This window comes from Zalophus californianus, chromosome 15 (genome assembly GCF_009762305.2).
Source record: "Zalophus californianus isolate mZalCal1 chromosome 15, mZalCal1.pri.v2, whole genome shotgun sequence".
NCBI lineage: Eukaryota > Metazoa > Chordata > Mammalia > Carnivora > Otariidae > Zalophus > Zalophus californianus.
This window is the reverse complement of record NC_045609.1, coordinates 50436686-50459574: the sequence shown is the minus strand read 5'-3', so window position 1 is coordinate 50459574 and position 22889 is coordinate 50436686. Positions and strand designations below refer to the sequence as shown.

General features: G+C 37.6%; 1 protein-coding gene across 6 annotated transcripts in view; it reads left to right on the top strand.

The window, feature by feature from the left end:
* The first annotated feature begins 324 nt into the window (after positions 1-324).
* The window catches only part of CSGALNACT2 (chondroitin sulfate N-acetylgalactosaminyltransferase 2), a 44806-nt gene continuing 22241 nt past the window's right edge, over positions 325-22889 (top strand). For 3 of the 6 annotated variants that reach the window (XR_003519122.1, XM_027589431.2, XM_027589462.1), the window contains exons 1-4: positions 325-408; positions 16717-17652; positions 19839-20055; positions 21398-21499. Coding sequence is in view for 5 of the 6 variants with exons in the window: in XM_027589431.2 (XP_027445232.1) it covers positions 16992-17652; positions 19839-20055; positions 21398-21499 (980 nt within the window). In the remaining variant the exon portion in view is untranslated. The other 3 variants (XM_027589447.2, XM_027589442.1, XM_027589453.2) reach the window with 3 other exon arrangements.

Sequence of the window (22889 nt, the reverse complement as noted above, 5' to 3'; positions counted from 1 at the left end):
TCTTCGGCTAAGTCCCTCCCTCTCGCAAAGTCAGCGGTCCGCTGGAGCTGGTACTCCTGTCCCTGCAGACTCTTGTTCCGGTAAGAACGGTTTTCTGCCTGGGGCACTCTCCCAGTCTCCACAAGTCGTTTTTGGAGCTACACACACATCTTGTAAACAGATAATCGATTAATCACTACTGTATGCCAGTTACTGAGCTTCTCAAACCTGGCACTGGGCGCGGGCGGCGAAGTGGGCGGAGCTAGGGCGGGGCTGTCGGGGTTAGGTGTGGGCGGGGCGGGGCGGGGCAGGCGCGCGCCGCGGCAGCAGCCTCATTTCCTCACGCGCGCCGGAAGTGGCGGTTGTCGGCGCGGTGGCTTGTGCTGGGCTGTGAGGCGGTGGTAACACCTGTGCGCGAGGCGCCGCCGGGTATGCCCGCGGCCGGGGAGGAGGCGGCGGGGCGGCGGGGCGGCGGGGCGGCGGGGCGGAGGTGGCCTTGCGCGGACTGGTGAGTGCGGTGAGTACCCGGCCCCACCCGGCCTCGCCTGCCCGCGGCTCTCGCGGCTCGGGCCGGGGCAGTGCGGGCGCCGGGGCGCGGGCGGAGGGCTGTGGGTCCCTGTCCGGGTCGGATCACTTCACGGACGAGCCCGCCGGGGGGCCCTGTCCGGCTGGGGTCGCCTCCTGGACAAGCCCCCGGGAGGCCGCTGCGGTGTCAGGAAAAGTCACAGTTTTTCGGAGCGGTTTGAGTTCCCTTTTGAGAACGATGCTGTCAGAGGACCGTTGGTTTGGGTGTGTTTTATTTTTATCACTTTTTTTTTTTTTAATCTAACTCACCACCCTCTGCATCTCTCAGTGCATAAACTTTGTAGTCAGCTGTTACCACTTTATGATGTTAAAGTAGTAGTCTCTTGACAGCAGTCCCTCGCTGTATCTGCCAGACACCAGGCGCCTTTAAAGATGCACATTTGTGTAGGAATTAGTGGGGCCGAGGAGACTACACGACAGGGAGCCTCTTGCATTTTCAGTCTTCATCTGGAAAATTGCGCTATTCCTGAACAGCTTGCGGAGGAATAATCTGTAAACGCAATAGTGATGCTTTTATTTGTGATGACATTATTGGCAGAATGAAAATTTAATTACAAATCTGAATTTTTTGTCCTTCAGCCTGTTCTTGAGATTTATATGCAGTGTCTGGACATTTAACCTCATTGAAGGTTCTCAGGAGCTGGGTCTTCATTTCTGGTGGAATTAATGTTGTCTTTAAATGTTGTATTAAAACAGTGTTTCCAAACTTGGAGGTGGGAAACCAAGTATTGTATGACTCCAAATGTTAACCTTCATTTTGTATTATTATTCTGATACCATTTGTTTAAAATTGTTTTACGACTAAAAGAATGTAAAAAGGATGTTGGTTTTCCAATATTTATGGCTAAATATGGTTAACTATTCCAATATTTATTGAATATTGACAGTTTGGAAATTACATTTTTTTAACTTTTATTGAGGTATAAAATACATATGAAGTCATCAGGTACATAAATTTAATTGTACAGCTGAGTGGATTTTTATATATTTATTAACTTGTGTAACCACAAGCTAGACCAGATTATACTTACAGAACATTTCCATCATCCCAGGAGTTTCCCTCTGCTTCTTCCAAGTTTTACTCCTGCCTCCAATCAGTGTTCTGATTTCTGTCATCATCTCTTAGTTTTGTCTATTTTGGGCTTGATGTTAATGGAGTCATGCAGAATGCTCAGCACATTGCTTATGAGAGTTACCCATGGTGTTTCATGTTTCAGTAGTTCGTTTTTTTTTTTTAAAGATTTTATTTATTTATTTGAGAGAGAGAGAGGATGAGAGATAGAGAGCACAAGAGGGAAGAGGGTCAGAGGGAGAAGCAGACTCCCTGCTGAGCAGGGAGCCCGATGCGGGACTCGATCCTGGGACTCCAGGATCATGACCTGAGTCGAAGGCAGTCGCTTAACCAACTGAGCCACCCAGGCGCCCCAAGTTCGTTCTTTTTTTATTGCTGTTTAATATTCCATTGGTATGACTTTATGACTATTCTCTTGATGGATATTTATGTTTTCAATTTGTTTTGACATATTTTGAAGAATGCTATGAACATTCTTATAAATGTTCTTGGTGAACACCTGTGTACATTTCTGTCAGCTATGGAATAACTATCATAAATTAGAAAATTGTTTTAACCAACATGGAGTCTCTCTTTTTCAGTAGAATTTGTTATTTTAACTTCTGTAAAGATTGGTAAAAAGCATAACTATTTTGAGTTCAAGACTTAAGTGATTCATTACTGTATTATTATTTATTTCTTGGGTTGCACACCTATGACAGTCTTCTACCAGACTGTCATTACTTTTAACTGTTAGGTAAGTCTGTTAGAGCTGGTGATGATCTGTTCCTGAAGCTTATTGCATAACACTTAGGTAAGAATTTTGTTACTCAAGTTGGTGGTTGTTAGGGGAAATGAAACACCAAAAGGATATGACTAAAAAATGGATTGAAGAATCATGGGATTGCAAGTCAAAGAACTTATCTTGTTGTTGTCATACTATACAAGTGCTAGGTGTAAATGTAAAATTGAATTATAGGGTTAGTTACAAATGTGAGTTCACTGCGGGAATACAGTGATTTCCATGTATACCGAGATACTGATAATAATGGGGACAGACAACAGAAATCAGTAGCATGTGAGAGATAGATACATAGAACTAGAGCTGAAGCAATGGAGTTGATGTAAGGAATAGAAGAAAACTTTAAAATTAATATTAGTATGCTCAGATTTGGGAGGGCATCATGCCAATGAACATATACAGGCTGCCCTGAAAATCAGTTCTTGAATATTAAAAAGTAGATATAGGAAAAAATAGCTATGACATGGAAAATAGATCCAGAAGAGTCAGTGAACATCTAATAGCAGTTCCAGGAAGGAACAGAAATTAGGAGAGATAACCACAGAGATCATGAGGGTAGGAGTATTCAGGCCGAATCTTGGGCATCCAGAGCCAAACAGAAAGATGTATCAGGAGACAAAGTACTGGCAAATGTAAATCAGCCCTTCCCTCTCTGTTCTCCATTTCATCTGTGTAGTGGGGGTGATCAATAATTACACCTTTCCAGCAAGCTTATAGAAAGATGTGGCACTGGTTAAGGGTTTCTGGCTATGCTAACAGCTTCTATTTCCCATTCTTCTCCCCTCGCAACTCACAATAGAGGCCAGATTTCCCATTCTTAACTTATGGTAGAATGTCAGAAGAAAGGAAGGAAACAAGGAAATTTCTCTAAGTATCTGAGTTTATGAATGGGCTAGTCCATTCATACCGAGAGTCTATTTTTTTTTTAAAGATTTTATTTATATATTTGACAGAGAGACAGCGAGAGAGGGAACACAGGCAGGGGAAGTGGGAGAGGGAGAAGCAGGCTTCCCGCTGAGCAGGGAGCCCAAATGGGGGCGTAATCCCAGGATCTTGGGATCATGACCTGAGCCTAAGGCAGACGCTTAACGACTGAGCCACTCAGGCACCCCCAGACCGAGAGTCATTAAAGAGTATTGATAGCCACACCTAGATTCCAATGAAATTTATGAACTTCATGGGTAAATTAATATAGTCTCATAAACTTCCAAAGAGAAACATATGGTTACCTATAAAGGAGTGAAAATCAGATGTGCACTTAGACTTCTAATCTGGAACATGGAATGTTAGATAACAGTGGAACAGTATTTAAAAAGTGCTTATCTCTGAACTAAGAAACTTATACCTAATCACCCTGTCATTCAAAGTGGGGGCAAAATAGGGGCCCCTGGATGGCACAGTCAGTTAAGCATCTGACTCTTGGTTTCAGTTCAGGTCACGATCTTGGGGTTGTGAGATCAAGCCCCGTGTTGGGCTCCGAGCTCAGTGAGGATCTGCTGGAGTTTCTCTCTCCCTCTGCCCCTCCCCGTGCTTGTTCACTCTCTCATTCTCTCTAAAATAAATAAATCTTAAAAAAGGGGGGGGTAGGGGCAAAATAAAGTCATTTGCACCCACTAAGAATACCAGAGGACGTACTGTATCAAGCCAAAATTAATCCAAGAAAAAGAGATGTGGAATTCAAGAAACAGTGACCAAAGAAAATAGTATAACTTATTTCTTAACTCCAAGGCATTAATAACCATAGCTAAGACATGTAATGCAATGCTAAGGAAGGATTCACAGACCAGAGTAATTATAGTTTAAAATCTGTAATCTGGAACAAATACTTAACATGATTTTAAAGATTTTTTTTTTTTTTTTTGGTTGGAGCATGGGCGAGAGAGAGTGAGCGAGAGGACAAGCAGGGGGAGCTGCAGGCAGAGGGAGAAGCAGGCTCCCTGCTGAGCAAGGAACCCGATACAGGACTCGATCCCAGGGCACTGGGATCATGACCTGAGCCGAAGGCAGCCACCCAACCGACTGAACCACCCAGGCGTCCCTTAACATGATTTTAAATGTTGGTTGTCAAGGTAGGAAATAGGTAAAGCCATGTTGGAAGGCTTCCCTGAGCAAGGGAAAAGCTATAGATACTGACCAATTACATGCTGGAATGAATACTTTAAGGAATTTTTACTTAGCAGTTACATTTTCAGAGATTTATCCTGTAGGTGAAATAACATGTTTCCACATGTTATGCTGGGTTGTTTAATAGTGGCAGTAGGTTTGGAAGGATACACAAAAACTGGTGAAGAGAACTGGGCCTCTGGGATAGACGGGAGAGGTTTCACTGCATACCCTTATATCATGTTTAACTTTTTTTCTCACATGTATTTATTTCATGGAATTTTAGAAATGTAAAAAAATTTTAAGAGTGTACGAAAATGTAAAGATTCAGAGCACAAGTTGCCAAATGTGGCTGGTCACCTATTTCAGTATAACCTGTGACCTAGGAGTGGCTTTTATATTTTTAAGTACTTCAAAACAAAACAAAAGAATAATACTGTGACATTAATTATAGGTAGTTCAAATTTCAGTATCCATTGGAGTACACATTTCCTGTGGCTGTTTTTGTGCTTCAAGGCAGGGTTGACTGGTTGTGATATTTAGTACATGGCCCTTTACTTGAAATGTTTGTTAATCCCTGGTTTAGAGCCAGAAATAGACCTCCATATGTATAGGAATTTTGCTTATGATAAAAGTGGGATTTCAAATTAGTGACAAGAACGTGGATTATTAAATAAATGGTAAGAATTGGCTATTTGAGAAAATAAGTTTTATATTAGGATTATTTCCAGTAGGGAAACTAAAATGGAGAAGTCATTCAGGAGGAGACCATTTGACTCCATTAACAACAGCAACAAAACAAAACTTTACGTAAGTGAAATAACACCTAACGCTTATTGAGCATTTAATGCTTGTCATGTTTTACTTGACTAATTGTTACAATAACACTGAAAGGTTGGTTCTATAATTATTCCCGTTTAACAGATGAGAAAACTAAAGCTTATAGAGATTAAAAAACTTATCTATAATGAAGATTAGAAAGTGGTAGAGCAGATATATGATTTTAGGCCATCTGGCTCCTAAGCCAATTATATGGACAAGACAAACTAAGAGAAATGTTTATAATCTGTTAATACCATTTTATAGGTATTATCTATGTCAACACATCTGGGTCTACCTCATTCTTTTTGAGTATTGTATAAATGTCTGCAGTTTACTTAATCTTTCTATTGATAGACTTTAAATTGCTTTTATTTTGCAGTTACATGTAGCAGTAGTAAATATCTTATGCATGTGACCATATACTAGTATGAGTATTTCCACAGTATAGAGTCTTAAAATCTTAAAAATGGAATTGTGAATTGCTGGATTAAAAAGCATGTGCATTAAATCAGATTTGTCCTCCAAAAAATAAGGGGTGTGTGTGTGTGTGTGTGTGTGTGTGTGTGTGTGTGTGTGTGTGTGTGTGTGTGTCTATTTTTAGTTTATCTTTAATCAAAGGAATTGAAACATCTTGGAAGGAATCTTGGCCATCCAAATTACCTCATTTTATAGATGAGGGCCAGATAGGTTAAGTATTATGCCCAAGATTACACCGCTTTTACAGTTGAGTTTTTTAGTTGTTTTTCCTGTGCCACAGGCTGCTTTTGACACATTTTTCTGTTTTACCTGTAATGGTAGCATGAATATTACTGTCATTTGTTTTGCTGAAATCTGGGAACCTTGAATATAGTTTAATCCAGAAACACGTCTCAAAATGATCTATCTTGTATTACTTGTTCTTAGCACCCAACACAGTGTATCTCTTAGTCAATTTGGACAGCTATAACAAAGTACCATAGACTGGCTTATGAACAATAGAAACTTATTTCTCTTAGTCTGAGATCAGGGTGCCAGCATAGTTGAGTTCTGGTGAGGGCCCTCTTCTGGGTTATAGACTGTCAACTTACTGTATCTTCACATGGCAGAAAGAGGACTGTGTTGCTCTCTGGGATCTCTTTCATAAGAGCACTAATCCCGTTAAGGAGGGCTGCACCCTCATGACCTAGTTAACCTCCCAAAAGCCTCATCCCCTAATATTATCACATTGGAGGGTTAGGATTTCAACATATGATTGGGGAGAGAAACGTTCAGTCCGTTGCAGTGCCTAACACACACTAGGTACTCTAATATTTTTTAATGAGTACTACCTTCTGGTGATCAGTACTTTTATTTCTAAATACTTACAAACCATTTGTTCAATAACATGTTAAGAAAATCCATGTATCATTGTAACTCATCAGTTGCTCAAGAAATAAAAGGTTCTAATTCTTTCCCTTATAAATATTGATACTTCATAATGTTTCAGTTTTGTTTTTCTGACAGTGCTTGTGTTTTCCAAATAATTTTGTGACTTTGTTTTTGTTGTGTAAAAAATGAACTAAAAGTTATAAATTTAGTTTTTTAAAACTTTAGTAAGAAATTGTACAGAAATTTAGGAAGACTATACAGAATAGAACTTTTAAAGTAAATAGATTCAAATGGATTGTTTGTATTTTGCAAAAGGCAGTAGATTACTCTTACTGCAGAAGTTATTTTGGCACACTGCGGTGTAAGTATCATGGAAATGATGTATGAAATATGTATGAGTAGTACTATGAAATTATAGAATCAAAAGATTGAGTAGAAACTGCTTGAAGGTCATGTTATGTAGGGATCAATGTCATAGAATGAACTATCTTTAGCACTCTTCTGTTGTCTCAAAATCACAAGGCAAATAGAAAAGATATAATAAGACCTTCAGAGTAATATGTGTTCTACTTTTTTAAGAGAGCAGGTGTCGCTTAATTTTGTTTTTGTTTTTTATTTTTAAGTAATCTCTACACCTAGTGTAGAGCTCAAACTGAACCCCAAGACCAAGAGTCGTATGCTCCACCAACTTAGCCAGCCAGGTGCCCCTCTTATTTTTGTTTTTTAAATTCAAACTTGGGGGCGCCTGGGTGGCTCAGTTGGTTAAGCGACTGCCTTCGGCTCAGGTCATGATCCTGGAGTCCCAGGATCAAGTCCCCCATCAGGCTCCCTGCTGTCAGCAGGGAGTCTGCTTCTCCCTCTGACCCTCCCCCTTCTCATGCTCTCTCTCATTCTCTCTCTCAAATAAAAAAATAAAATCTTTAAAAAAATAAATAAATAAATTCAAACTTGGAGTCAACAAATCTTCATGCTCATCTTCTTAATGAACAAAATGGAGTTTTCTTTAAAATGCTTCTTTGGTGCTACTGCTAAAACTAAATCTGATTTGGTTTTATTTTTTAAATAGTTTCATTGAGGTATAAGTGATACACAATAAGCTGTACATAAAGTATATAATTTGGTAATTTGAACATATGTATACACCTGTGAAATCACCACAGTCAAAATAGATAGACCATATCTATCACTCCCAAAAGTTTCCTTGTGCCCTTTTATAATTGCTTCCTGTTACCACTTCCCTGGACCCCCACCTGGTCCCAGGCAACCACTGACTCATCTGCTTTCTGTCGCTACACATTACCTTACATTTTCTAGAATTTTATATAAATGGAATCATACAATACATACTCTTCTGTTTTTGAACTTCTGTCACTGAGAATAATTACTGAGATTCACCCATGATGATGCATGTATCGGTATGGCTGTACCACAGTTTATTTATCCATTCACTTGTTGATAAACATTTGAATTGTTTGTAGTTTTGGCTGTTACATCTAAAGCTGCTATGAGCATTTGTGTACAAGTCTTTGTATGGACATATGCTTTCATGTCTCTCAGATAAATATCCAGGAATGAGATGATTCAATCATGATAGGCTTATGTTTAACTTGTTAGGAAACTGTAAAACCATTTTACATTCCCACCAGCAGTATATGAAAGTTCTAGTTCTTCCACATTGTCACCAACACACCACTTTTTAATTTTAACCATTCTAAAATTAGCCATTCTATGTAATGGTATCTCATTGTGGTTTGACAGTGTTGAACATTTTTTCATGTGCATATTTGAAGTGTTTACTCAAACATTTTGCCAAGCTTTAATTGAGTTGTGTTCTGTTATTAGTGCATTTCGATAATTTTTAAGTATATATTCTGATACAAGTCCTTTATCGGATATATGCTTTGCACCTATTTTCTACAGGTCTGTAACTTGTCTATTCATTCTCTTAACAGTGTATTTCAAAGACCACAAGTTAACATTTTGATGAAGCCCAGTTTATCAGTTATGCTGTTACTGTTAGATCACAGAAGCCTTTGCCTAACTTAAGGTCACAAAGATTTTCTCCTGTGCTTGCTTCTACTTTTATAGTTTTAGGTTTTTCATTTAGATCTGTGATTCGTTTTGAATTATATCCTAGTGAATGTGATGTAGTATCTCATTGTAGTTTTGATTTGCATTTTCCTGTTGGCTAACGATGTTGAGCCATCTTCGCATGTGCTTATAGGCCATTCTTAATCTTTTTAGAGAAATGTCTAATCAGATCTCTTGCCCATTGGGTTATTTATCCTTTTAATATTGAGTTGTAAAAGTTCTTTATATATTCTAGACACACATCCCTATCAGATACATGATTTACAAATATTTTCCCCCATTATGTAGTTGTCTTTTCACTTTATTGAGGATATCTTTTGCAGGACAAAAGTTTTTAATTTTAATGAAGTCCAATTTATTTATTTTGTCTTTGGTCTTTTGGTGTCATATCTAACAAATAATTGTCTAATTGAAAACCACAGAGATTTAGATTTATGTTTTCTAAGAGCTTTATATTTTTAATTCTTATATTTAGATCTTTGACCCACTTTGAGTTAATTTTTTTTTTTAAGATTTTATTTATTTGACAGAGAGAGACACAGCAAGAGAGGGAACACAAGCAGGGGGAGTGGGAGAGGGAGAAGCAGGCTTCCCGCTGAGCAGGGAGCCCGATGTGGGGCCTGATCCCAGGACCCTGGGATCATGACCTGAGCCGAAGGCAGATGCTTAACAACTGAGCCACCCAGGCGCCCCTTGAGTTAATTTTTTAATACAGGGTGAGGTAGGAATCCAGTTTCATTCTTTTGCATGTAAATACCTGGTTGTCCTAGCATCATTTATTGAAAAGATATTCATTCTCCGGTGGATTACCTTTCCACCTTGTGGAAATCAGTTGAGTTAATGTGAAGGCTTATTTCTTTTTCTCTTTTTTTTTTTAATTTAATTTTATTTATTTGAGAGAGAGCAAGAGAGCACAAGATGGGGTAGGGTCAGAGAGAGAAGCAGACTCTGCTGAGCAGGGAGCCCGATCCTAGGACTCCGGGATCATGACCTGATCCGAAGGCAGTCACTTAACCAACTGAGCCACCCAGGCACCCGTGAAGGCTTATTTCTGGACCCTAAATTCCATTGATCTATATGTCTATTCCTATGCTAGTACCACACTTTCTTATTTATTGGGGGGCACTTGTGGAGGGAGGGGCAGACTCCCCAGTGAGCGGGAATCCCAACTTGGGGCTCTAGCCCAAGACTGAAATTTCAGCCTAAGTGGAGTCAGATGCTTAACCAACTGAACCACCCAGGCACCCCAAATTAACTGATTTTTAGATGCTAAACCAGTCTTGCATTTCTCGGATAAAGCTCACTTGGTCATGTTGTATGCTACTTTTTATGTGTTGATGGATTCAGTGTACTAATATTTTGTTGAGGATTTTGTGTCTGTATCATTAAGGAATATTGGTCTGTAGTTTCAATATCTTTATCTGATTTTGGTATCAAAGTAATACTGGCCTCATAGAATGAGTTGGGAAGTGTGTTCCATTTTTGAAAGAGTTTGTGAAGAATTGATATTAATTCTTATAAATGCTTGGTAGAATCCACTAGTGAAGACATCTGGGCCTGGATTTTTCTTTGTGCATAGTTTTTGATTATTAATTTAGTCTCAACATAAGCCTATTCATATTTACTGTTTCTTCTTGAGTCACTTTCAGTGGTTGTGTCTACATTTTAAAGGGATAAATAATTTGAAAACATCATTATCCATATTATTAACATTTCTGATTTCTTCATTGCTTTGTGTTTTCCATTTGGTATCTTTTTACTTTTTTTTTTTTTTTAAGATTTTATTTATTTGACAGAGACACACAGAGAGAGGAAACACAAGCAGGGGGAATGGGAGAGGGAGAAGCAGGCTTCCTGCTGAGCAGGTAGCCCGCTGCGGGGCTCCATCCCAGGACCCTGGGACCATGACCTGAGCCTAAGGCGGACACTTAACAACCGAGCCACCCAGGCGCCCCTGGTATCATTTTACTTCTGCCTAAGGAATTTGTAGTGCAGGTCTGATGGCAATGAATTCTTTTAGCTTCTTAATGTCTAAAGAATTATTTTCTTTCTAAGATTTATTTATTTGAGAAAGAGCACACTGCCTGTGTGCGGGTGAAGGGGGAGGGCAGTCAAAGGGAAAGGGAGAGAGAAAATCTCAAGCAGACTCCATCCCACAACCCCGAGATCATGACCTGAACCAAATCAAGAGTCTTGACACTTAACTGACCAAGCCACCCAGTGCCCCAAGAATTATTTTGCCTTTGTTCTTGACATACTTTTTTGCATATAGAATTCTAGGTTGACATATTTTTCCTTTTCAGTTCTTTAAAGATGCTCCACTCTGTTCTTTATATGTGATATGTGTTTTTCTTCTGGCCACTTTCAAGATTTTCTATTTATCATGGGATTTGAGCAAGTTGATTATCATGTGCCTGGTTTTAGTTTTCTTTATGGCATTTGTATTTGGTAAACATTGAGCTTCTTGGATCGTTGTTAGTACTTTTCATCAAATTTGGAGTTTCAGACTTATTTCTTTAAATATTTCTCCTTGTCCCCTCTCCCTTCTTTAGAGACTCTAATTACGTATGTGCTAGACTGCTTGAATCTGTGAGACAGCTTTCTAGGTGCTCTATTAATGTTTTTCATTCTTTTTTCCTTCTGTATTTTGCATAATTTCTATTGCAATGTCTTCAATTCATTAATATTTTATTCTGAAATATCATATCTACTGTTAATCCCATTCAATGTATTTTTCATCTCAGACATTGACATTTTCATCTCCAGAAGTTCAGTTTTTTTATGTCATCTGTGTCTCTGCTTAGTCTTTTGAACACGAATATCTTTTTAAATACACTTGTAACCATTTTAATGTCCTTTTCTATGAATTCTAGCATCTGTGTCAGCTCTAGATCAGTTTCAGTCATTGATTATTCTCATTATGGGTTGTATTTTTATTTTTCTTTGTATGTGTGATCATTTTTGTTTGGATGTCAGACATTGTGGAATTTTATTTTGCTGGGTGCTAGATATTTTTATATTCTTGTAAATATTTTGAGGCTTGTTGTGCAGTTACTTGAAAACAATTTGATCCTTTCAGGTCTTGCTTTTAAGATTTGTTAGGCAAGACCAGAGCCATGTTTAGTCTAGAGTTAATTTTTTCCCATTACTGAGGCAAGACCTTGTTGAATACTCTACCCAGTGCCCCATGAATTTGAGGTTTTCCAGCCTGTCTGGTGGGAACATGCACATTATTCCTGGCCCTGTATGAATGCTGAGTTCTGTGTCCTCTCTTTTTTTTTAGCTTCAGTTAGTTTCTTTATATGCCTGTACTGGTCAGCGCTCTGCTCAATACCTAAAGGGTGTGCTCTTCAGATCTCTGGAGTTCTCTCTCTGGGCAGCTCTCTCCTCTGGTACTGTATCCTTTCAACCTAGCTGCCTTGGTCCCCTCGGACTGTCAGCTCCATCTCTTCAACTCAGCAAGTCAGCTGGGCTCTGCTTAGGAGGGGACTCCCTGTGTTATGGCCTGGAACCTAAGTCAGTAAGCTGGGCAATTGTTTGTTTTTTGTTTCTCCTAAGGATCACTGTCCTTTATTACCTAATGTTCAGTATCTTGAAAACCATTGTTTTATATTGGGAGGGGCGGATTCTGGATTTTATTGGTTGGTTTTTTATTCTTTCACGTGCAAGAGTAAATCTGGTCCCTGTTGTTCTCTAGGCTATAGAGGAAGTCTCTTTAGTCTGTCTTAAAGAGTAAGAAAATTGATGGCATGGCTTCTAAGGTTTCTTTCAACTCTGAGATCTTTGATTTTGTATTATATCTTTAACAGCTCATTTTCCCAGTTATCTCATTCTCTCCTCACAGCACTTAACTGTTTGCTTAGAAATCATTTGTGCAGGGGCGCCTTGGTGGCTCATTCGTTAAGTGTCTGCCTTCGACTCAGGTCATGATCCCAGGGTCTTAGGATCCAGCCCCGCATCGGGCTTCCTGCTCTGCGGGAGGCCTGCTTCTCCCTCTCCCACGCCCCCTGGTTGTGTTCCCTCTCTCGCTGTGCCTCTCTCTGTCAAATAAATAAATAAAGTCTTAAAAAAAAAAAAAAAGAAATAGTTTGTGCATAGAAAGTTGCTTGGGATCAACTCTGTGTTATGAATGAACCTTATTTATGATATAAACACATTACATAGAATGATAGCAATCAAGGTGTAACAGCTGAAAAATGGATGTTTTCTCCAACATAATGTATTTAGAACTGTTATAATCTAGTCTTCTATGATTTGGCTAAAGAGTTCCATTCAGGAACTAGGCAAATAAGACTTTAATTGATATCTTTTATTTGTAACAACCACAGAGGTATGCAAATAAAACTTATATTCTAAAGTAATTACAGCAACTTTTCTTTCATTTCAGTGGTAATATTCAATTGTAAAAGATTTAACTGAAAGATAAGCACGTAAGGTATCTCAAAACCTGTATTTTGCATAAGGGAGGGGAAAATGAAGAACTTGACTTTAATAATACCACTTAATATTCATAGAACCTTACTTAAACCTTTCATTTTTGAGCTTATTGTTCCTATCCAAAATGAAGATAATATCCACACCATTTTAAAAGGATGACATAGGAAATGTATAAAAATACTTTATAAACCAGTATTCTTCAGGATTTTTGGACTGCAGCCCTCTTATAAATACATATTATATAGAGATCTCATACATATACATATATATAATTGCAATACAAAACTCACTATTTGTGGTATACACTGGTATTTCCTGTTCTCTTTAATTGAAAAGTAATCCTTTATTTTTTTTTTAAGATATTTATTTATTTGTCGGGGAGAGAGAGAGCAGAAGCAGGGGGAGCAGCAGACAGAGGGAGAAGCAGGCTCCCCGCCGAGCAGGGAGCCCGATGTGGGACTGAATCCCAGGACCCTGGAATCATGTCCTGAGCCGAAGGCAGATGCTCAACTGACTGAGCCACCCAGGCGTCCCAGTAATCCTTTATTTAGTAATGACCCATTAAATGGGTCACAGTTCACAGTTTAAAATATATTGTCTATATAAAGAAAAAATCTATGAAGTACTATATTAATAAAAGGTAGAGGTACTTAGATTACGTACTGTTAGTTCTGTTATCAAGTTTGATTTCAAAATAGTTTGAGTATAGTATAGTTAAATCATGTCTCCACTATTTTCACCATTAGCATCTTTGCCATAAGCATTTTTGCTGTATAGCTAATTGGCTGTAAAGCAAAATCATGGGGGGACAAAAGGACATTTATTAAAAAGGACATAGTGAAACATGAAAAATGAAGAACAAAATTTAAAAGGCTGCTGTAAAATACAAAATATTTATTTTAAAATGTGTGTAGATTCAAGGTAGTATTACACAAATAACTGATTTTATTTTGTGGATTGTACCAAAGCACTTGTCTTCAAAGGCTTTTTTTTTTCTTTTTTAAAATTTTATTTATTTATTTGACAGAGAGAGACACAACGAGAGAGGGAACACAAGTAGGGGCAGCGGCAGGCAGAGGGAGAAGCAGGCTTCCCGCCGAGCAGGGAGCCCGATGTGGGGCTCGATCCCAGGACCCTGGGATCATGACCTGAGCTGAAGGCAGACGCCTAATGACTGAGCCACCCAGGCGCCCCCAAAGTCTTTTGTTCATAGTGTTATACTTTTTTTTTTTTGCTTGTTGATTCATGCCCTTGTTCAGCATTGCACTTTCTTTTTTCCCAAAAATTTTTTCCTTCATTAAAGAGGCATCAATTTCCAAATACTAGGATACATATTTGTAACTGAGCTCTCTGTTGTATTGTGAGAGCCTTCTACACTGTTGTTTATTCTTGGCATATTGTCAGGTGTCCATTGATAGACATTCCAAAGTTCTATGGGAAATGTGGGTTCAAAACTCTGCCACTGTATAGATCATTATGAGGGCTAAGATTTATATGATATAAAAACGGGAGTACTGCGTCAATGGAGAAGTGAAACCAAACTGTCATCCAGTCGATGAGACAAAGAAACTGTCAAACCAAACTGTCAGCCTGTTATTTTTTAATCTTTTACAGCAGAATTGCCTTATGGCCTATTAGCTATGCAGTGAAAATGCTTGTGGCAAAGATGCTTACAACAAAACTACCTGGAACCTAGTTAAATATGTATTACTTTATTAATAACTAATACAAAATTATGACTCTACATTTTCAGCTTTAGTCTTTCTTTTCCCTAATAAGCAGGCTAGTAATAACTTATAAATAGTTAAAAGAGATACCTCTGAGTTTTATCTTTCAAATAATGACATTCCAGTCATTTCTTATCCTAAGAATTATGGTTTTGAGACATGGTAAAGTCCTAGGACTAATATTAACTTTGCATCCTTATTTTTTAATTAGATACTTCTCTTTATACTGAAATTTTTTCCTATCTTTTTCGTACATCACTTGAAACAAGCTTTACAATCAATAAAACATGCCATCATATCAAAACTTCCTTGTAGTGAATTAAAATTTTCATGATACTTGGTTATCATTTGGTTAATGAAAGTAATAAATGGCTAAGGGTAGTCAAGTCCATCATTTTTAGTCTACTAGCTATAAGAAGTTTGAATCTATCCTACATTTTTATACAGAGATGTGCCACAAGAAAAAAAAAAGAAAAAGGCATTCAGGCTTTCCTAATCACTAAGAAGGTGACTAGGACTGATGTTCCCCAGTGATCTTCCATAGGTTCTGCTGCACTGGTAGAAACCATCTCTATTAATAAAGCCTGCTGGGGGGCGCTTGGGTGGCTAAGTCGTTAAGCATCTTCCTTAGGCTCAGGTCATGATCCCAGGGTCTTGGGATCGAGCCCCACGTCGGACTCCCTGCTCAGCGGGAAGCCTGCTTCTCCCTCTCCCACTCCCTGTGCTTGTGTTACCTCTCTCGTTGTGTCTCTGTGACAAATAAATAAATAAAATCTTAAAAAAAAAAAACCTGCTGGAGTATCACATATCCTTCTTGACAAATACTTAGTTAGAATGAAAGCTCTCTGCAGCGGAGGCCTCCTTTGCCTCCTGTCTCCTAAATTTAATGCCCTCTATTTAGAGAATTAAGGATCCTTAGTTTTAAAAGAAATATGAAAGAGCTCACACAACTGGTTATGGTATGAACTAGTAGTGTGTGATTTTACATTATAAATGGTTTTTGAATTTTTTTCCCAGTAGATAAATATTAAAATGGTCATGATTTTTCTTCAAACAGACTTTAAACCTTTCCAGACTTGTAGGAAATCTGTTGCTGTGTAATACAGTGGAAAGAATTATGTGATCTAATGCTCAAATAATCTATGGGAGGACTTGGGATGTAAAAGTGTTTCTTAGTGTGTTTTCCAGGTGTCTGTGACCTTTTGGAATTGTCCCTCCCCTCACATACACACTTAATTGTACGGCTCTTATATTGGTTGGGTTCAGCCATAGAAATTAATGAAGTAGAATGCTTGAATTAAATAAACTGGAAGAAAATCTCTCTCCCTAGTAAGCCATTATCAATGTAACAAAAACAATTTATGGAAACTCAGTTCCCAAATGGTGATATGCTCTAGGTGGGAGATGGCATATTAATCTAAGTATTATGTTAATAAAGAGTTACGAGTGTTAAGGTTTTCAAATAATTAGAAACCATAGTATCTCTATAACACAGAGTATGCTAAACATAATTTTAATGTTTCTTTGTTTCATTCAGGAGGTTATGGTTGTGTAGACATTCTGGTTAAAAGTATTACATGTGGCATTTTAGTGTTTTGTAAGATATTTCTCTTAATACTTTCTCCCAGCATTTACTGCATATTCTACATTGTATTAGCACTTCTCTTGGTGTTCTACATATAAAAGTCACATTGCTAAGTTTACTGAAACTACCAACAATTTGATCTGCCTAAGGAAACAAGATTCTGATTGATTCTATCTGTTTCTTTCAGAAAAATCACCACCCATATAATGGAATTTTATCTGATTCTGTAGATCAGATTTCTTTATTCTGGATATCATGATAACAATACAGGAAGTATGCACTATTTCTCATTTCTGCAACTAGTCTTCACTGCTGAAGGAAGAAATTTTTTAAGCTATAGCAGAGTTCATCTTGGTACCTTTAATGGAAATTCTGATTTTGTTTTTAATTTTTGATAACCTTTTGCGAAAGGTATGAACAACCAAAGAACTTATCTTGTTAGGCAAGTCCATATTAATAAGAATGCCTAGAAGAGGATTGATTCTTCAGACCCGGACCCACTGGCTACTGTTGGGTCTCGCTTTACTCTGCAGTTTGGTATTATTTTTGTACCTTCTGGAATGTGCCCCCCAGACTGATGGAAATGCACCTCTTCCTGGTATTATTGGGGAAAATTATGGTAAAGAGTATTATCAAGCCCTCCTACAGGAGCAAGAAGAACATTACCAAACCAGGGCTACCAGTCTAAAACGTCAAATTGCCCAACTAAAACAAGAATTGCAAGAAATGAGTGAGAAGATGAGATCATTGCAAGAGAGAAAAAATATAGGGGCTAATGGCATAGGCTATCAAGGCAACAAAGAACAAACACCTAGTGATCTTTTAGAATTTCTTCATTCCCAAATTGACAAAGCTGAAGTTAGCATAGGAGCCAAATTACCTAGTGAGTATGGAGTCATTCCCTTTGAAAGTTTTACCTTAATGAAAGTATTCCAGTTGGAAATGGGTCTCACTCGCCATCCTGAGGAAAAGCCAGTTAGAAAAGACAAGCGAGATGAATTGGTAGAAGTTATTGAAGCTGGCTTGGAGGTCATTAATAATCCTGATGAAGATGATGAACAGGAAGATGAGGATGGTCCCCTTGGAGAGAAAATGATATTTAATGAAAATGACTTCATAGAAGGTAATGTGAAAAATATGTTGGTCCATAGTTACGTTAGTATGACAATGCTTTTATTCTATGCTGGTAAAGTCAGTCATTATTTACAGTATTGAAATATTTGAGTTTTTACCCACTTCATTCCACCAAGAATTTGAAGTGGCTTTTTAAAAAAAGTTATAATGTGATGGTAATAAAATAGAGGACCAGGGAAATAGAATAAATCTAAGTTTATATAGAAGAATACTATATAGGGCTCAAGTGGAAGGGCTCTTAGGGCTATGTATGTATTTGTACATGTATGTTTTTGCATTCCTCTCTTATCTGGTCTTGATGTTCCTTTTTTGTATTTTTCAAAATGTATGAACTAAGGTTCATGATTTGAAAACCATTTGATAAAGGAAAGAAAAAAACCTTAATTTAGTAGATTGATGGTTGTTCTATATTTTAAGGGGAGGAGAAGCACATGTCAGAACGTCTAGGGGGCATATATAGTTTTGAAAAGCATATTTGGTATTTGGAAAAGTAAAGAAATCACCTGTTTTCCTAATACAGAAATGCCCTGCAGAAAGGGCATGGGATGTATACATATCAGGATGGAGTATGACTCAAAAGTTGAGGAACACTTCTGTAAACTTAAGATATTTGCTGATTGATAGAAATACAGATCCCCACCCATCTCCATCTTAATACCTCCTGCTCGATATTTAATGACAAAACCATTTTCGATATAAATCTCTCTTGAAAGTTCTCTTTGCTTGATTCTGTGAACAGTATACCACATATAGTTTCTTTGGCCTTGAATCATCGTGGATAGTACTTGCTATACTACAAGATAGTAGTACCTTGAGACCTTTGGAGGCCATCAGGGAGAGCATTGTGCTTTTCCATGATACTTCAGCTGTCTTTGCATTGTAGCCACTTCCTACAATTTTGGATGGGTTGTTTCTCTCAAAACTCTTATAATTTTTCTGCAAGCTCAGCTTTTTGTCTTTTTACCATATTTGTAGCTTATGGCAGAATTGAAAGCTGCTGAGGAAATAACTCACTAAAGTATAAAACATCTTCACATCTGCCTTAAAAAAAAAGAAGCCATGTCAGTTTTATATTCTATAGCTTCTGCTTATCTCATAACTCTCTTTGGATTCTTTCACTGACAGGATTTTTCTCTGCATGGAACATATTTTGTCCCCCACTTTTCTTCCACTCTCCTACCCCCCTGGCAAAAATAAAAAATAAAAAATAATTACTCATTATTCAGTAACTCCTATTCCTTTTCCAGACTTTAGCTTAGATGTCGCTTCATTTAGAAGTCATCTCTAACTTGCAAGTCTTAAGATAACAGTATTTCCTGTGTTCTTTTGTAACTTCTACCTTGTGTCCCCTCTCATAGCACTTGTCGTAGTATATGGTGTTGCCCATTTCCTGATTTGTAGTTCCTCTTAGGCTGTAAGCCTCAGGAGAGAGTGGATTGGTCTATCTTGTTCATTGTTTTATTCCCAGATATTGACTGACTCACACTTCTATAGGTCTTCCCTCTTTCCTGAATGTCACACTTAAAAATCAGATTGCCCAGTAGACTTCCAAACTTTTCTCCTGGAGGTATCTCAGGTCACCATATTTAAGTCTATACTGATTTTTCTTTGACTTCACTCTCTTCAGAGAGAGAGAGTAAGTGTGTGTGTGTTTGTAGAGTGAAAGATATATCACTGTATTGTTTTTATTTCCTTATTTTTCTGTCTCCCTCACTAGACTAACCATTCCTCAAAACCAGGACTGTATAGCCCTCTTTATACCACCAATGAGTGACACAAAGGCACTCCATTCATTTAATGGAACTGAACCAAACAATAGAAGTTTTGATGCTCAAGTCTAGAATTTAATATTGGTAGAAGTAATTTATTTTTATCGTATGATTATTGTGTTGATAGGCTCTACTACTAAAAAAGTCATATGTAAAAAGGAATAATTGTGATTTGGAGCATATTTATGGATTGACTAATAATAGAGCAGTGAACATTTTTTTTTAACCTCTCCTTTTAAAGAAATTATTGTTTACAACTGTACAATGGAGATAATTATTTTCACAAAATGATTAAAAACACTACATGTCTGGTTTTGTACTTTTGATCTTTGAGTAAAATCAGTATTCACATTGAATTTATAAACTTTGACATGGAGACATCTTTGTCCCTAACTCTTTCCTTTAGGTTATTATCGCACCGAGAGAGATAAGGGCACACAGTATGAACTCTTTTTTAAGAAAGCAGACCTTATGGAATATAGACATGTGACCCTCTTCCGCCCTTTTGGACCTCTCATGAAAGTGAAGAGCGAGATGATTGATATTACTAGATCAATTATTAATATCATTGTGCCACTTGCTGAAAGAACTGAAGCATTTGTGCAGTTCATGCAGAACTTCAGGTAACTCTCAGGGCTTAATGATTTGGCTAAGCACTCCTAAAAAAAATTACATTTCATGCAGATTTACTTAATTTATCTTCACTGAGTGTGATTACTTAGAATTACAGAGTAATTTTATAGACTTTGGGTAATCTTAGTTTTTGATATTCTCTTTTTTTTAAAGCGTGTATAATATATTGTGTTATTGACAATTTAAACTTTGAAGTAAATTGAGAGTGACAACTATTAGAAACTATATTTGATGATCTTTATAATTGTGTGTGAGTTCATTTTAGGATGAATTGAATTTTTAAAAAATAACTTTATTGAGGCATAATTTACATACAATAAAGCCCACATATTTTAAGGATACAGGTTTCATGACTTTTGACAAACCTGTACACTCATAATTGCTTTCCCAATCAACATATAGGACATTGCTATTTCTCCAGAAAATTCCCTTGAGAACAATTGGAATTTTAAAATTGAAATAAATTTTAGAAATATAAACATTACTAAAAATGAGAAAGTTACTCCATCTTGAGAAGCAGAGATTATAACAATTTTTAAAAGAATTTTTTCCTTTTTTTGTCATTAAATTTGGATATTTTAAAATGCTGAAGTGTTAAAAAAGTATGTATTAGGGTAGCTATTTGAGGAAAGTTTTACCTTTTTGTTTTAATTTAACAATGCCATGTTTTTAATATACTAGTTTTGATTCTTTATAATCCCAGTCTTTATTCTCATATTGAAATCATTGGATTTAAAAGTTAATCCTGTTCTGTAGCAGAATATCTAGAAATCATGCTTCCCAATGAGTTTTGCCTGTTTGAAATAGCTTACTTGAGATCTGATTTTCTAAAGCATTTTTTACTGCTTTTCTTGGAATTGCTTTCAGATGCTACATTATTCTTTACAGTAAATAATCTCAGCCATGGCAAATATTTATTCCTTGATGATAGGTATAATTTCCGGAATTAGCCAGTTTTAAGACAAAATAACTCTTGACCAACAACTTGAATATTTATTTGGTTTTGAACTGATTAGACTTCTTTCCTTGAGTAACTTGTAATTTGCTTCTGAAGGCAATACCAAAGCAAAAGTTCCAAAAATATTTTGAAATATGGCAACTTCCATGGACCTCCAAGGGCTATATTCATGTGCTTATGTTGTTATGCGTTTGCTCTGATGCCTTTAATAATTCAGCAATATTACCACTTTTATATTTACTTAAAGCTTCATGAAGTATCATTCTGTATGAGTAATGCCTCATTTGTTTTGTTAAAGCTCCATGTGATTGCTTTCTGAATGAGTAGTGCCTTATATATTTTTTTGAATGAACTTTATTTTTCAATTCTGTTAGGGATGTGTGTATTCATCAGGACAAGAGAATTCATCTCACAGTGGTATATTTTGGTAAAGAAGGACTATCTAAAGTCAAGTCTATCCTAGAATCTGTCACAAGGTTGGTGAGCCATGTCCAAATTGAAGTCCTTGATATATAACATTAGAAGAACGAGAATTTCACATATTAAATGAGTTAATTTTTAATAGCTGCTATTTAAAAGTTGGCTGAGCACATGAGTGGTGGTGCTAATAAGTTCCTCATTTCACCCCTCAGTTCACTCATGCAACTCTAAATGATTCATCTTCCCTGTTCTCTTGGCAGACAGCCTGGCATGATCTGGGCCTTCTCACTCTGTGGCCCACCCACCTTCTATTTATTTGCCTCTGTTTATTACTTCTTCATTCCCTTCTGTTGGACTCTTCCCCTTTCTCTAAATCTAATCCCTTCACTTTGATACCATCTCCTGAGCTTTTCTCTCACTTGTCACCTTTCTTTCCATTTTCCCAAGTTCCTTCTTCTTGCCCTGCAAATGATGCTTAGGTCTCTCCTGTCCTTAAGCCACCACCACATGACTCTGTAGTACCCAGTAGCTACTGGTAGGTTTCTGTCCTCTCATAGCTACACCTCAGAGAGCAATAGTTCTCTAATCGGGCAACTCATATAGTACCTGGCACATAGTAGGTACTCAGAGGTTTGAATGAATGAATTAGTAATTCCTTAATACTCCGTTATTAATTCTATAGCTTTTCAGCCTTTTCATCTCTAAGTTATGGGCCCAAAGTTATGACCTAACTGCCAAATTCAACCTTTTCTCTGTCATCGTCTTTGATCGCTTTTTTACATTTGATGCCTAACCAGTACTTCCTTCTTGACACGTTCCTCTGATGTTTGTAAAATGTATATATTTTGTAAATGTAAATATGTTACAATGTAAGATATTAGGTTGTCTTTTCCGACCAAGCCAACTCTGTATCCTTTACCTGCTTCTTTACCTTTCTGCTAGTTGTGGCCATTCCCTAAGAGTCCAGATTTGGCTGGCCATTCTTCTCGAATCATTCAACTAACATTCCTTGAGTCCCACCAACTATGTTCCAGGTACACTGCTCGGGAGTCTGACTGGGGTGGTTGGAATAGATGGGCACAGAAGAGGGTGTTACAGTCCCCACCCTAAAGGGACTCTCACAGTAAATGTATAAAAAACAAATATTGTCTTTTCTTCCCCCTACACACTAGCTGCTTCTCCTGGTGGCCCTCTTTCAGTTCAGACTAAGACCATTCTCATGATCCCCTGGGCTTAATGTCTGAGAGCTAGCATCTTTCATTCTTTACCTCTAGTCAGTTCTTGCTTACTGCACAGGACCTCTTCCCTGTCCTCTCCTCGCTGCTGCCACCACCCTAACCCAGGTTCCCCCTCCCTTCATTTCTTTCCTTCTCTTCCCTCTTTTACCATTTTCAGGTCACCCCTAAGTGCCAGGCACTTATATTGGTATTACTGAAGCTGTCCCTG